Source organism: Anabrus simplex, chromosome 7 (assembly GCF_040414725.1).
Source record: "Anabrus simplex isolate iqAnaSimp1 chromosome 7, ASM4041472v1, whole genome shotgun sequence".
In the NCBI taxonomy this organism is placed as follows: Eukaryota; Metazoa; Arthropoda; class Insecta; order Orthoptera; family Tettigoniidae; genus Anabrus; species Anabrus simplex.
In genome coordinates, this window is record NC_090271.1 from 199294715 (window position 1) to 199308071 (window position 13357).

The window sequence follows — 13357 nt, forward strand, 5'->3', positions numbered from 1 at the left end:
AATTTATACTTGTTAATGCTGTGAGCTAATTGAAATTTGCATATTGTTAATTACTTTAAATATCTAAAAATGTTATGTCTCCTATTGGGAAGTTCTGCAGTGGCTTTTCTCATAGTAGAAGGAGAATTTCCTTTCTTAAGATTGTTATAAGCTTTTGTACTGACTGTTGGATAGCTAATATATCTATAATTGGTGGGTGTGAGGTACACATTTGCAGTATCTGTTGCATGTCATGCTGACATATGTATTATTCACAGAATATGTACATATAATACACCAAAACATTACTAAAAATCTAAGTATATGAGAAGTGGTTTGCATTTACCCTCATATTGACCCTTTTTTTAAATTCTGCCCCTTTAAATGCCCAGTACTTAAAAACAATGGGCCGATTGCAGAAACGATGACTAGTTTTGAGCCTTAGTCATCGTCTACCTAAACAACGTCTAAATCGTTAACAATCTTCCATTGCATAAACAATGTTCAGTCGATGTTTAACTAGACATCCCTTAAAGTTTCAATTTTGGTTTGAAAATGGAGACAGAAGTATCTTTCATGCAACTCTTTGCTTGTCGCAACCAATGAAATTCGTCGGTGCGCGCGCCGACGCCAGTCAGCTGTTTGTCTTCCTACACATTACTCAAATATGGCTGAGCATAACTTGACCACAGATAAGAGTATTGCTTTCGGTGGAAATTAAATCTCATAATATTATCGACACTAAAGTGACACGCCACCATACGGGGAAGTGTAGCTTTCATTATAGCGTTGTTACAGTGAGTGCAATCTACTCATAAATCCAGTAGCTTCGACGAAGGGAAGATGAAACAATAATAATGTGTAACCGAGTGTGTTGTACGGGCCATATTCTGGAGATAGGTTCGAAACGCATCATCGGCAGCCGTGAAGATAGTTTTCCGTAGTTTCCCTATTTTTACACCAGGCATATGTACTTGGGCTGTTATTATGGCCACGGCTCTTCTTCCCCAGTCCTCTTTAAACGATAATCACCACCACTTGCCTTTTCCTATCTGATAGTTGCCGAAAACTTATATGATTTTATATATATCCCATACAACCTACTTTTTAGTTTTCACTATTATGTGTGTTTACTTGGCAGTAAATATAAGTGAATCCCTCCCGGTTGATATATGTGACAGCCCTCAGACGATCGGGACATGTAATTCTGTTATGTATGAAGTCGAAGTGACCTATAATTCCATGGAAATTACCCCATGTACTTAATAAAATATATCGGTTGCCAAGAATTGTATTCAAGTTGACAGTTACCGGACTGTCACTTTGTCAGTCTCAAGAAATTAGTCTCTCGTAAAGCGAAACCTTATTTTATGATTATCTCCCCGTGCATGTCAAATGAATAGCTGCGAATTAGCAGCGGGCGACCCACAGAGAGGCCGTCGGACTAACCTTTCTTCCTGGAATCGTCACAACGTGATAATAAAAATTACATATTTCATGGTACATAACCTCTGATTGTGATTCACTCCTCTCATTTGAGGTTAAACAGTGCTCTCTGCAGTGTTTAAATATGACGGGTTGAACATTGGTTTTAGACAGTGTCTAAGTGATAAATAATGTCTCTGCAATGCGGCAGCCATGCTTAGGCATTGTTTAACCGTAGACATCGTCTAAATACCGTTTCTGCAATCAGCCCAATGTAATTACATGTCAAAGATAAATGAATAATAAGTTTTTCTGAAACTTTCAAAGATGTATCTTTTATAGAGAAATTAATTTTGATTTAATGCTTGCATATTTTAAGTGGATAGTGCTAACACTTTACTAATTATCAACTAAAAAGTAGAATGACAGCATGGCTAGCATGCATGCCTACAGTAGTGCTATTCTACTCTGGGACTTGTTCACTAAAGTACTGTAGACCTGACTATATATTGACAGCAGCGGATGAGGTATGCGCACACCTGACGATCTATCGTCATCCATCGGTTCAAAGGCTAATTATTTCCAAATTTATGGGTCGCCATAACAACAACAAAACATACCGTACGACAATTTCTTAATTTATTAACCATAGACCGGGCGCGCACATTTGTCACACTACCGAGCTTGCGGTTGACTTTGTCAACCAGTTACGTTTTCAGTTGTTTACAGGCTTTCAGTCGCATAAACATTTCATTTAATGGTGTTTCATCTTTTGTTTCAATGTTATTCTCCAAATAAAATTAAAGACCTGTATTAGTGATTAATATGAATATACTTAAAATAGATAATCATGAACACATGAACTAATTCTGATAGGCACATGAATACTTCACCTACTTAAAATGAGTTAAGCAGTAAATACATAATTAAATTAAAATAATGGTCATATTTACTATTTGCACAATTATACAGTGAAATGATAAGATATAATTGCAAAAAGAATGACCGCATGAAAAATAAATTTTGTTGCCATGTCCAAGAAATATTTCACACCTTATCCTCTCACGACGAGTCCTCATACAATAAATACATCATAAAATTAAAATTAAACTCATATTGTAGTGTTTACACAACTATACAATGAGATGATAAGATATAATAGCAAAAGAAATGACTGGATGAAAAATAAACTTTGTTGCCATGTCCAAGAAATCTTTCACACCTTATTCTCCTCATGACAAGTCCTCATACAATAGAAACATCATAAAATTAAAATTTAATTCATATTATAGTATTTACACAACTATACAATGACAACTATACAGTAACAAAAAAATGACTGGGTCACCCTGCCGACCACACAGAACACATCATCTCCTTTTCCCGCCTACCCTCTGCCTTTCAGGCTTGTTGTAGTAAATCACGTTATGAAATTTCTTCAGAAATAAACAGATGTCCATTGGCAATGACATAATATTTCCCAGTGTATTAATTTATGTTTTAAGTTTGTTTTTTGTATTGTCTTTTGCTTTGTATTACCGTTTGATTTCTTAGGGCATTTTTAATTTCTTTTAAATTGTAAATGTTATCGTATATAATGTTAATGTTCATTTTGTTTAATTTTTTTGTTGATTTCTAATTTTGTTTTTTGTTAAATTTTAACTTCATAGATACAGATTGTTAATGAATATTAAGAAGGTACTTAATTGGGTGTAAAACCTGTGTACTTTCAGATAAATAAATAAATAAATTAATTAAATAAATAAATAAATAAAATAGTGACAGTTTTCAGTTTATATTTGCGGATTTTGAGTGAAGATACAACATATACAGCGTCATGATGGGAAATTTCAGGAACAGGAAATTGTCCATGTGCTATGATCTTGTCGGGATTGTTTGTTACTTTCAGATCAAGTAAATTGTGGGAAGTATTGGTGTGATTTGTCAGTCCTAAGGCCAGTAACGTCATGTTGCAAGATCTAATGGACAGTTGTGAGGTTTCATTGGTGCTTTTTACAATGTTATTAGTCTCCTAGTATCAAAATATGGTTATATCTTGGGGCTAGATCCACCAGTACATTCTCTAGATCTGCAGTATTATCAATTTATGGGGGTTTGTACACCACACCGAAAAGAATCTTCGTACCAGACACTTCAATTTCAACAAACATGAACTCGGGTTTTTCAGAGTAGATGTTCTGCGTTCGGTAAACTATTTTATACTTTGAATACATACACCTCCCCCCATGTTTTCCCTCTGTCACATCTTTCAAGCGAGAATCCATATTAAGCAGTGAACTAGGAAGGGATTGCTTCAACCATGTTTCCAATGATAGAACAGTATGCAGATCACATGCAAAAAATGTTTCGGTTACATCATTTAAGTGACGCAGAAGTGACTGTACATTAGCGTGGATGACTTGCAATGCATTCTGAGGGTAGGGTGAAAGTAAATCCTTCAAGGGCAGGTCATTGTCCTCAGCCAGAGTTCCATTATTAACAGGAACACCCAAACTGTTATCCGACGATGTTGCCAGAGTTATACCTGTACTGAAGGGTTGACTGTTAATAGATGAGGCAAAAGATCAGAGTAACTTGAATAAATGTAGAAATGATTGTACGCAACTAAGAAGGTATTGTCAAAGTATTTGCATTCAGTTCTCCTGATACTGATGATTGTTACTTATGTTATTACTCAAGATGTAAGTTACTTATGTTACTACTCAAGATGTAATCAAAACTGAAGATGCCGGTGTGAAATTAATGAATGTCACTTAGGCACTATTGGCGCTTGAACAGGATGTGTTAAATTTACTGAAATAATATGTCATGTATAAGAACTAACTTAAATCTAGTTATACCTCAAATTACACAGTGTTTATAAAAATGATAAAACTGTCAAAATAGTCCTAATAGATTGTGCTCTACCATTACATTTTGAGGATGTTCTGAGTATTAAGACACTGAAGAAGAAAATGATCATACTGTTTCAAACGTTAACAAAGTTATACGAGTTCTTTCATTGTGGTTACTTAGTGTTTGTTGTTCCCTAGTTTGACAACAATGTGTCCATCCATTGTCCAACAGTTGGAGACTTTGTATTTCTCTATCGCGGCCTTCAGTATATCAAGATGTGTAGAAGCGAGATCCTCTCTGATTGTGAACCCGCTACCACCTAGCTTCCGCTTGCTCCTGAAAACCTCTTCTCGCTTCCTATAACTACTGCCTACTCGGTGGGATCGATCTATATCGAGGATGCCAAGTTCAATCCCTAATTTGTCCCTGCACACCTTGATCATGAACTGGTCGGTGTTCCCCTGAAATGCCTGAGGCACACCGAATATCTGGAGACTATTACGTCACTGGTACATTTCCAGTTTCAGTTTTACATTGAAGTTTGATTTCAATGGCCTTCAGTTCAGCGTCCTTTTTATTGAGATCAGCTTTCACTTCACTTAGTATTTCTTTATTAAAGTAGAGTTCGCGTATGTAGCAACCTCGCCTGCTGGCTTATTCCACTTTGTGGCCTTGTTGCTGTTTCGTCCCATGTTAGAATAATTAATTTGCTTGATTGTCACTTCACAATACACAGAAATTCATTCTAGCACACTGTGGAATGTAGTAATTACCTATTAAGCCAAGTTTTACTCAGATTCTCAGAGAATATATCTACAAACTCACACGTTAACTGGGAACGGAGGCTAGAAGTGTTCCGCCGTTACAGTTCCTAGTTTATCAGGGTTTCTTTCACTCTAACACTCAGAGAATCAAGGTGCCACTGTAGGAACGGCCAGAAAAACAAAGCATGCGGAACACAGGCTCAGAACAAGTGTTTGTATTCTATCCAGCAAGGGGTCCTTGGTCCCTTCTAGCAGCGGTATAAAGAACTGTAAGGCTGCCATTCGTGTTTACCAGAAGAGACTTGCACGTATTTCCAGCCTGTGATGATTTATTAGTTACGAAAACCAAGCCTGAGCAGTGCTTGGGCACCATATATGGCAGTAAATAATGGAGTCTGCGTGACAGTGTTCAGTGTGTTAATAACTGCTCCAGCTTGTGATTATTTATTAGTTATGAAAACCAAGCCCTAGAAGTGCTAGGCGCCATATACGGCAGTAAATAAGGGAGCTCGAGGGACAGTGTTCTGTGTGTTAATAATTGTTGTCGGCATCACTACAATGAGCTAGAAACCCTTTCCTTTGTCCTTGCATACTGTCCACCAGTTAGATTCTGAGCTTATCTAGATATCGTTTAATATGAAGCACCATTACTCGGGCACTAATAGATACTGGTTATATCATACATAATGAAGTCCTCGGCTTGTCGGTCGACGGTAGCACCCATAGGATGGACATGACCGTAATAAATAGGTTCCAGGGACAGAAGTAATTGGTATATCATCTATCCAACAGGTCAATTTGAATCTCACGTCAATCAACCAACCTAGTGAGATCAATAATAAAAGGAGAGATACAATATGACCATCCCATTTTACCACCGAGAATATGGATTTCATAACATAGAAGTAATAGGCCTACTAATCTGAGTCAGGGGAACATTTCCTAAGATTTTTGAGAAATTTTACGCAAAATTCAGCCTATTTGCATCACTGACAAATTGTGGTTTTGTCAGGCCTGAAAGATTCTCTATCAGTACTAAGGCATCATTTGTATAACATCATATAAATTGTACTATTATACTTTTTCCTTTTGAACAACCTCCTCATCAGGGGAATTGTTTATTCTAGTGTAGAATAAATTGTATATATTTGGATAATTCCAACTGCTGCTATTTTCTTAGTTTTCATTCTTGTTATTAATCTACAATCTATTGATCATCTTCTGTTAGGTATTGGCTGTGATGTTAATGTACTAGATTGGTTACAGATTCTTTGTATTAGCGTTTCCTCCTTTAATACCTGAATATGAATGCGATTTAATTTTGTTCTCGGAGAAATTTTCTGGATGCCTGTCTGTTATTTTTCAGCCGTACGTTGCTGGCCGTTGTGATGAAGTACTTAAATGGAAACCTGTGAGCCTTAACTCAGTGGATTTTAAGCTGAAAATTGTCACAGAAGATGGAGCAGGGTGAGGAAAAAGCAAACATTATCCTAGTCTAGTTTTATGAAGATAATATTCATAATAGCTCAAAATCAGTTGAAGATTAAGACCGATTTCATTTTTGTTTTCAGGATTCTTCCCCGAAAAGTAGGACAACTCTTTGTTGGTGGTCTTGATCGCCCCTTTGCGTCAATCAAAATAAGCAAAATATTGCGAGAGCTTGACAATAAGATTATTGAATGCAGATTTGAAAATAACCAGTGGGTATTTATGAGACAAAGGACCGACAAATCATTTCCCAATAGTTATGACACAGCTATGGGTAAGTCGGTTATCATAAATATTATACAAATATTTTAGTTAAGTGTTAGTGCCATGTATGTATTTTTTTCATCAATCACCACTGATCTGGATTTAGGGCAGTTGTCCAGGTGACAGATTCCCCATCTCTTGTTTACCTAGTTTTTTCTTAAATAATTTCAAAGAAGTTGAAATTTATTGAATATTGATAAATTATTCCAATCCTTAACTCCTCTTCTTATAAACAAATATTTGCCCAATTTTTCTTCTTGAATTCCAACTTTATCTTCATATTTTGATCTTTCCTACTTTTATAACACCACTCAACCTTATTCATCTACTAATGTCATTTCACGCCATCTCTCCACTGACAGCTCAGAACATACTGCTTAGTCCAGCAGTTAGTTTCCTTACACCCAAGTCCTTCCAGCTCAAAGTTTGGAACATTTTCATTACACTACTCCTGTTATAAGCTATAAATTTCATTTCTGTTCAATACAATTAATTTAATTTTTATTTTGGCTGAAGATGGCCATTAAGTGGCTGAAACTAGTCCCAAGGCTAATGTAATATTATGGTATTTCCTTGATATATTGTATTGAAAAGGTGTACCCTCTTGTCAATTTATTTCCTATACTTACACTACTCCTGTGTCGGAAATTCCCCCGAAATGAATCATGCTGCTTTTCTTTGATTTTGTGCCAGTTCTCGAATCAAGTAATCATCGTGAGGGTCCCATACACTGGAACCATCCTCGATTTGTGGTCTTCTCAGTGGCTTATATGCCCTCCCCTTTAAATCCTAAATTCCCTCCTAACCATATGAAGAGATCTGTAACCTTTATTTACAATCCTGTTTATGGGATTACCCTAACAAAGATCTTTCCTTATATTATCACCTAGGTAATTTTAGTGATCACCCTTAAGTACTTTCACCCTATCAATACAATAATTGATATTGAAAGGACTTCTCCTCTTGGAAAAACTCATAACCTAACTCTTCAACCCATTTACCATCATACTCTTGTCTGTTGTCCATCTCACAACATTGTTGGTCTTTATTTATTTGAATTCATTTACAACTCTGTAGCTTATTTATTACTCTATACAATATAACATCATCTGCATCTCCTACACCAGTTCTTTCTTCATATCATTTTTATATTTATAAGAAGACGTAAACAGGCCAGTAATATTACTTTTTACCAAGTGAGTTGGCTGTGCGGTTAGGGACACACAGCTGTGAGCTTGCATTCAGGAGATACTGGGTTTGAACCCCACTGTTGGCAGCCCTGAAGATGGTTTTGCATGGTTTCCCATTTTCACACCAGGCAAATGTGTACCTTAATTAAGGCTACAGCTGCTTCTTTCCCAATCCTAGCCCTTTCCTATACCTTCATCACCATGAGACCCATCTGTGTTGGTCCGACGTAAAGTAACTTCTGAAAAAAAAAAATTGCTTTGAGGAACTCCCCTCTTAATCGTTATAAGATCAGATAATGCTTCACCTACCCTAATTCTCTCAGTTCTATTTTCCAGAAATGTAACCACCCATTCAGTCACTCTCTTATCTAGTCTGATTGCCATCACGTTTTTCAGTAGTCTCCCATGAGCTACCCTTTCAAAAGCCTGGGATATGTCAGTTGCAATACAGTCCATTTGACCTCCTGAATCTAAAATATGTGCTATATCTTTCTGGAATCCTACAAGTTGAGCCTCAATGGATTGAACTTTACTAAACCGAAAATGCCTTCTCTCAGACTAGTTAATAATTTTTAAACATGTCTAATGTGATGAGTAGTGTCCGAATTTCCATGCAAATGCATGTTTTTAAATAAGCTGGTTACTCTTCTCAAACTTTTGCAAAACCCGGCAAGTTGGCCGTGCGGTTAGGAGCACGCAGGTATGAGCTCGCAACCGGGAGATAGTGGGTTCAAATCCCACTGTCAGCAGCCCTGAAGATGGTTTTCCATGATTTCCCATTTTCACACCAAGTAAATGCTGGGGCTGTACCTTAATTAAGGCCACGGCTGCTTCCTTCTCATTCCTAGGCCTTTCCTGTCCCACCATCGCCATAAGACCTATCTGTGTCGGTGCAACGTAAAGCAAAAAAAAAACTTTGCAGATATTCGTTTTATGGCTCAATGATTCCAAATAACCATTCATTTTCCTTGCATGTTTGCATGTTTTGGCCTTTTCAGGATAAAATTCATGCATAATGCTTATTTGGAGATTTTGGATTTAATAGGGAATATTTGGTCATTTAATATTGTATAATACGTCTTTTTGTCTGACTTTGGTGCATATATAATGTTAACTTGCATGACAGTGCCTTTTATGAATGTTGGTTTGCAGAATTTGGGACCATTTTCCCACGTTATACAGTATGTCTATTACTGAGAGACGGCATCCTATGTGACAGCCAAAGTTAGTATATACGATAGAGGTCCTATAATTCAATTAACCAAGCACTTTCTTATCTGTTGATTGAGTAAACGTAGACGTAAGACAGAAGGCCTCACATCGATATCTGTAATTGTTGGGAATAAGGTGTCCCAGTTATACAATTGCTTAAATTGAACCCTAAATTGTGCATTGCTCATTCACGGCTCAGTTTTTCGTCTATGTTAGATGAACCAAACAATACTTGTATAGCACGTTCTGCGACACTGCGTTACTGAGATAGCAGCTTACAAAACTTGCTTTTGAGCTGAACCCTCTTCCATATTCATATGTGTCTGCAATCAACACATGGAGAAGTAGCTGCAGCAGCTAGAGATGGGTTGAACAAAGTGATATGTTCAAATCCTGATTTTGAGTTTGTCAAGCTTATAAAAGACGCATTGTGGTGAAAATGCAAAAGGCGTACAATTTGACCTCACTTTGTCCTAAATGTCTTCATTTAAGTATGCACTTGTCACTTCTTGTGACTAGAAATATCATTTTCTGTGCTTAAGAATGCACTGACACATAAAGTGATGAGCTTAAATAAAGACAATTTGGAGAAATTAGTTGTTGTACAATGTTTCAAAAGAAATGAATTTTGAAAGTGCATATTTTCCAGTTTATTGTGCATTTTTTGCCATATGATAGTGCAAGAATGCAGACATATTTTGAGATTTGATAGTGCATGGAAATCCGGGCTCTAGTGATGAGCAAGAATGTTTTGCCACAGCTTACAGGTAGCGCATGTCAAGCCGACTGGTCTGTTTTTATTGGTTTTATGTTTATCACCCTTTCCTTTATGCACAGGGCTTACTATAGCAACTTCAGATACGGTGCTACATTCCAAGCCATTGCCTTAATATATCCTGAGAAATCTCACCAATTCCAGCTTCTTTTCTAATTTTCAACTTTTGTATCTTATTATAAATATCTTTGTTCTCATTGATATACTTCACCAAGTTAGTTGGTCATGTGTTTGGGTCGTGTAGTTGTGTGCTTGCATTTGGAAGACGATGGGTTTGAATCCTACCGTTGGCAGCCCTGAAGATGATTTTTCCAAGATTTCCCATTTTCACATCAGGTAAATGCTGGGGCTGTTTCTGAAACTGGTAGTAACCAGTGGGTTGCTATTATATCCACTGACAGTCATAAGAAGAATGCTTATATGCTAGATCTTATTGTAAGATTCCAGGTATCTTCCAGTAAACCAGGAGAGGGTGATATAGAAAAGAAAAGAGGGCAATTTATGAGCCTGCATTTCAGTATTTTAATTTTTTGTAATAATAAACTGTAGCGGCCCTACGTACATGACAGGTACACAAGTTTCAGTGACCAGTTTGCGTTTGTTTCAGAACAAAGAATGGGAGGACCTATTTTCCAACTTTGCATTACCACATTAATGATATTAGAGAAAGAGGACTGTTAATAGACACTCAGAGGAACAATCCCAAGTTTCATTGCTAACTTCTTGAACTCACTAGGAGGTTCAAAATGTGTTTGTTTAGATTTAACTATTTTCACTATTAAAGGATCAGTTCAGAACATTTAGGAACCCTATGTATAGTAGTTACCATATTAGATATTCCCCCTTGTGTGAACGCCACTTTCTGAATTCCATTTTGAATCAATTTTCACTTGTAACTTATTTACATAAGTCTTACCCATGCACTGGTTTGAATTGTCCCATAATATTTTGTTTAAAGACTTACAAATATGAATTTATATACACTGATGTTCATAAAAACTAGAACACCTTGAAAGACTAGAGACAGGTAGTTCATATTCACAGGACATGTGCACTGGTATGTTCTGAAGAAATAATTAGCATTTGAACCATGTCGGTCCTCAGATTCAGGGTCCACATCAATATCTTGGCGCACCACCACCGACTGGTAAAATGTGCCTGCGGCTCTCGTTGTTGCTATAAACTGAATGTAATGGATCGGTGTGACTTGAGCAGACATGCACGATGCCTCACAGACGTATGCGAGAACCGTAAGGTCAAATGAGTGAGTTTGAAAGAGGGCGCATTATTGGCATGAGAGAACGTGATATATCTATCTGGGAAATTGCTACTCATGTGGGATGAAGTGTGTTGGCAGTGCAACGGGTCTGTACAGAATGGTTCACAGAAGGCCGTAGAACACGACGAGATGGGCCTGGGCGCACCACCCAGACAACCCCCCCACCCCCTCCTCCTCCGAGAGATTGACACCTCATCCGAATGGCATTGCAGGACAGATCTGCGTCCTCCTCAGCTCTGGCGCAACAGTGGAAAGTGTAACACATCGTACACTATCAGGAGTGACAGTCCATCGCCGTTTATTATGGTCTGGGTTACTGGCGCGTCATCCACTTCTCTGCCTACACCTTTGACTAATGTACATAAATATGCTAGACTGCAATGGTGTATGGAACGACATCACGAGGGACAGGAATGGCAGCAGATAGTGTTTTTGGACAGATCCAGGTTCTGTTTGTTTGAAAATTATGACCGCATTTTGGTTCGCCGCAGACTGGGGGGAGAGGCATCACATTGACTGCATTCGCACAAGACATACAGTGCCAACTCAAGGCCTTATGGTGGGGGGTGCTATTGGGTACAACCACAAATCACAGTTGGTGCATGTCCAAGGCATTGTGACCATTTTGACCTATGTGAATGACATCCTGCGACTCGTAGCCATACTCTTTCTGCACAATACCCCAGATGCCATATTTCAGCAGGACATTGCACGACCATATGTTGCTGCACAAACACATGTATTCGTGTTGTCACAGGATGTCAGACTGTTGCCCTGGCCCGCCCGATCACCAGACTTGTCACCAATCAAAAATGTGTGGGATATGGTGAAATGACAGGTGCGGCGCAGTGACCCATTGCCAACCCCCAAAGAGGAATTGTGGAACCAGGTGAATGCAGCATGTATGGTTGTACCCCAGGATGCTATTTGTGCCCTATACGCATCGATGCCATCACTCATGGAACAAGTTATCAGCGCCCATGGAGGACCCAGTGCCTGCTAGGCAACAGGACACATGCTGAACGTAAGTGACTTAAATACTAATTGTTTCTGCAGACCGTACTAATGAACATGTCCTGTGAATATTAACTTCCTACCTCCAGTCTTTCAAGGTGCTCTGTTTTGTATGAACATGAGTGTACCAGGTGTATGCGTAAGTCTTTTCTGGTTTCACTAAGAGATGGCACCAGCGAATAGTACGCAGCGTATGAATTTGACACATACGTCAGTTTGTTCGTCTGACATTAACATACCAACACACACAAGTTAAGTCTACCAAACACTAGTGTCTGTGTTGTATCGTTCAGTGATCATGTCAACGTTTGTGTCTGAAAAAAAATTTTTGTGGTACACATTGCTTTTCTTATTTAATCAAAAGGAAAAGGCTGTGGAAAGTCATATTTTGTTGGTAGAAACATATGGTGAACACGTTCCATCAATTAGAACATGTGAGACATTGTTTCAACAATTTAAACAGGGTGATTTCAGTGTGAAAGGCAGTGCGTGTTACTGGATGATGACCCAACTCAAACTCAACAGCAGTTGGCAATGAGGTAGATCAATAAACTCAGTAAATGGGTCCGACACAATTTGAATGAATGGCAAATGGAAAATCGCAAAGTCATATGTGAAATGCTGCTTCAACGCCACGAAATAAAATCATTTCTGTACCGAATTGTGACGGATGACGAAAAATGGATTTATTTTGAAAACCTGAAGCAGAGAAAATCGTGACTGTCACCTGGCGGAGCTGGTCCTTCAAAACTAAGGCCAAATCGCTTCGGCAAGAAGACCATGCTTTGTGTTTGGTGAGACCAGAGTGGTATTGTGTATTATGAACTCTTGAAGTCCGGCAAAACCATTAATGCACAACGCTGTCGACAACAAACGATTAATTTTAATCAAGTTTACCGCAAAAGACAAGCAGTTTTTCTGGCCTGGTATTCATAACTTACCTGAAAGATGGATGAAGTGTGTAGAAGCCGATGGTCAGTATTTTGAATAATCAAAAACTGAATTTCCCTTTAAGATTGTATTACCACAAAAACTGGCAAAAACTTACGCCGTACACCTGGTACTTTGTTATAACAGACAACCCATGGTTATGAGAAGTATAAATAAAATA

At 38.0% G+C, this 13357-nt stretch overlaps 1 protein-coding gene across 1 annotated transcript in view; it reads left to right on the forward strand.

The window, feature by feature from the left end:
- Window positions 1–13357, forward strand: part of mRNA-cap (mRNA-capping-enzyme) — a 139196-nt gene that overhangs the window by 100735 nt on the left and 25104 nt on the right. Inside the window, exons 11-12 of the mRNA XM_067151520.2 lie at window positions 6391–6491; window positions 6596–6786. Coding sequence (XP_067007621.2) covers window positions 6391–6491; window positions 6596–6786 — 292 coding nt within the window. The remainder of the gene's footprint in view (window positions 1–6390; window positions 6492–6595; window positions 6787–13357) is intronic.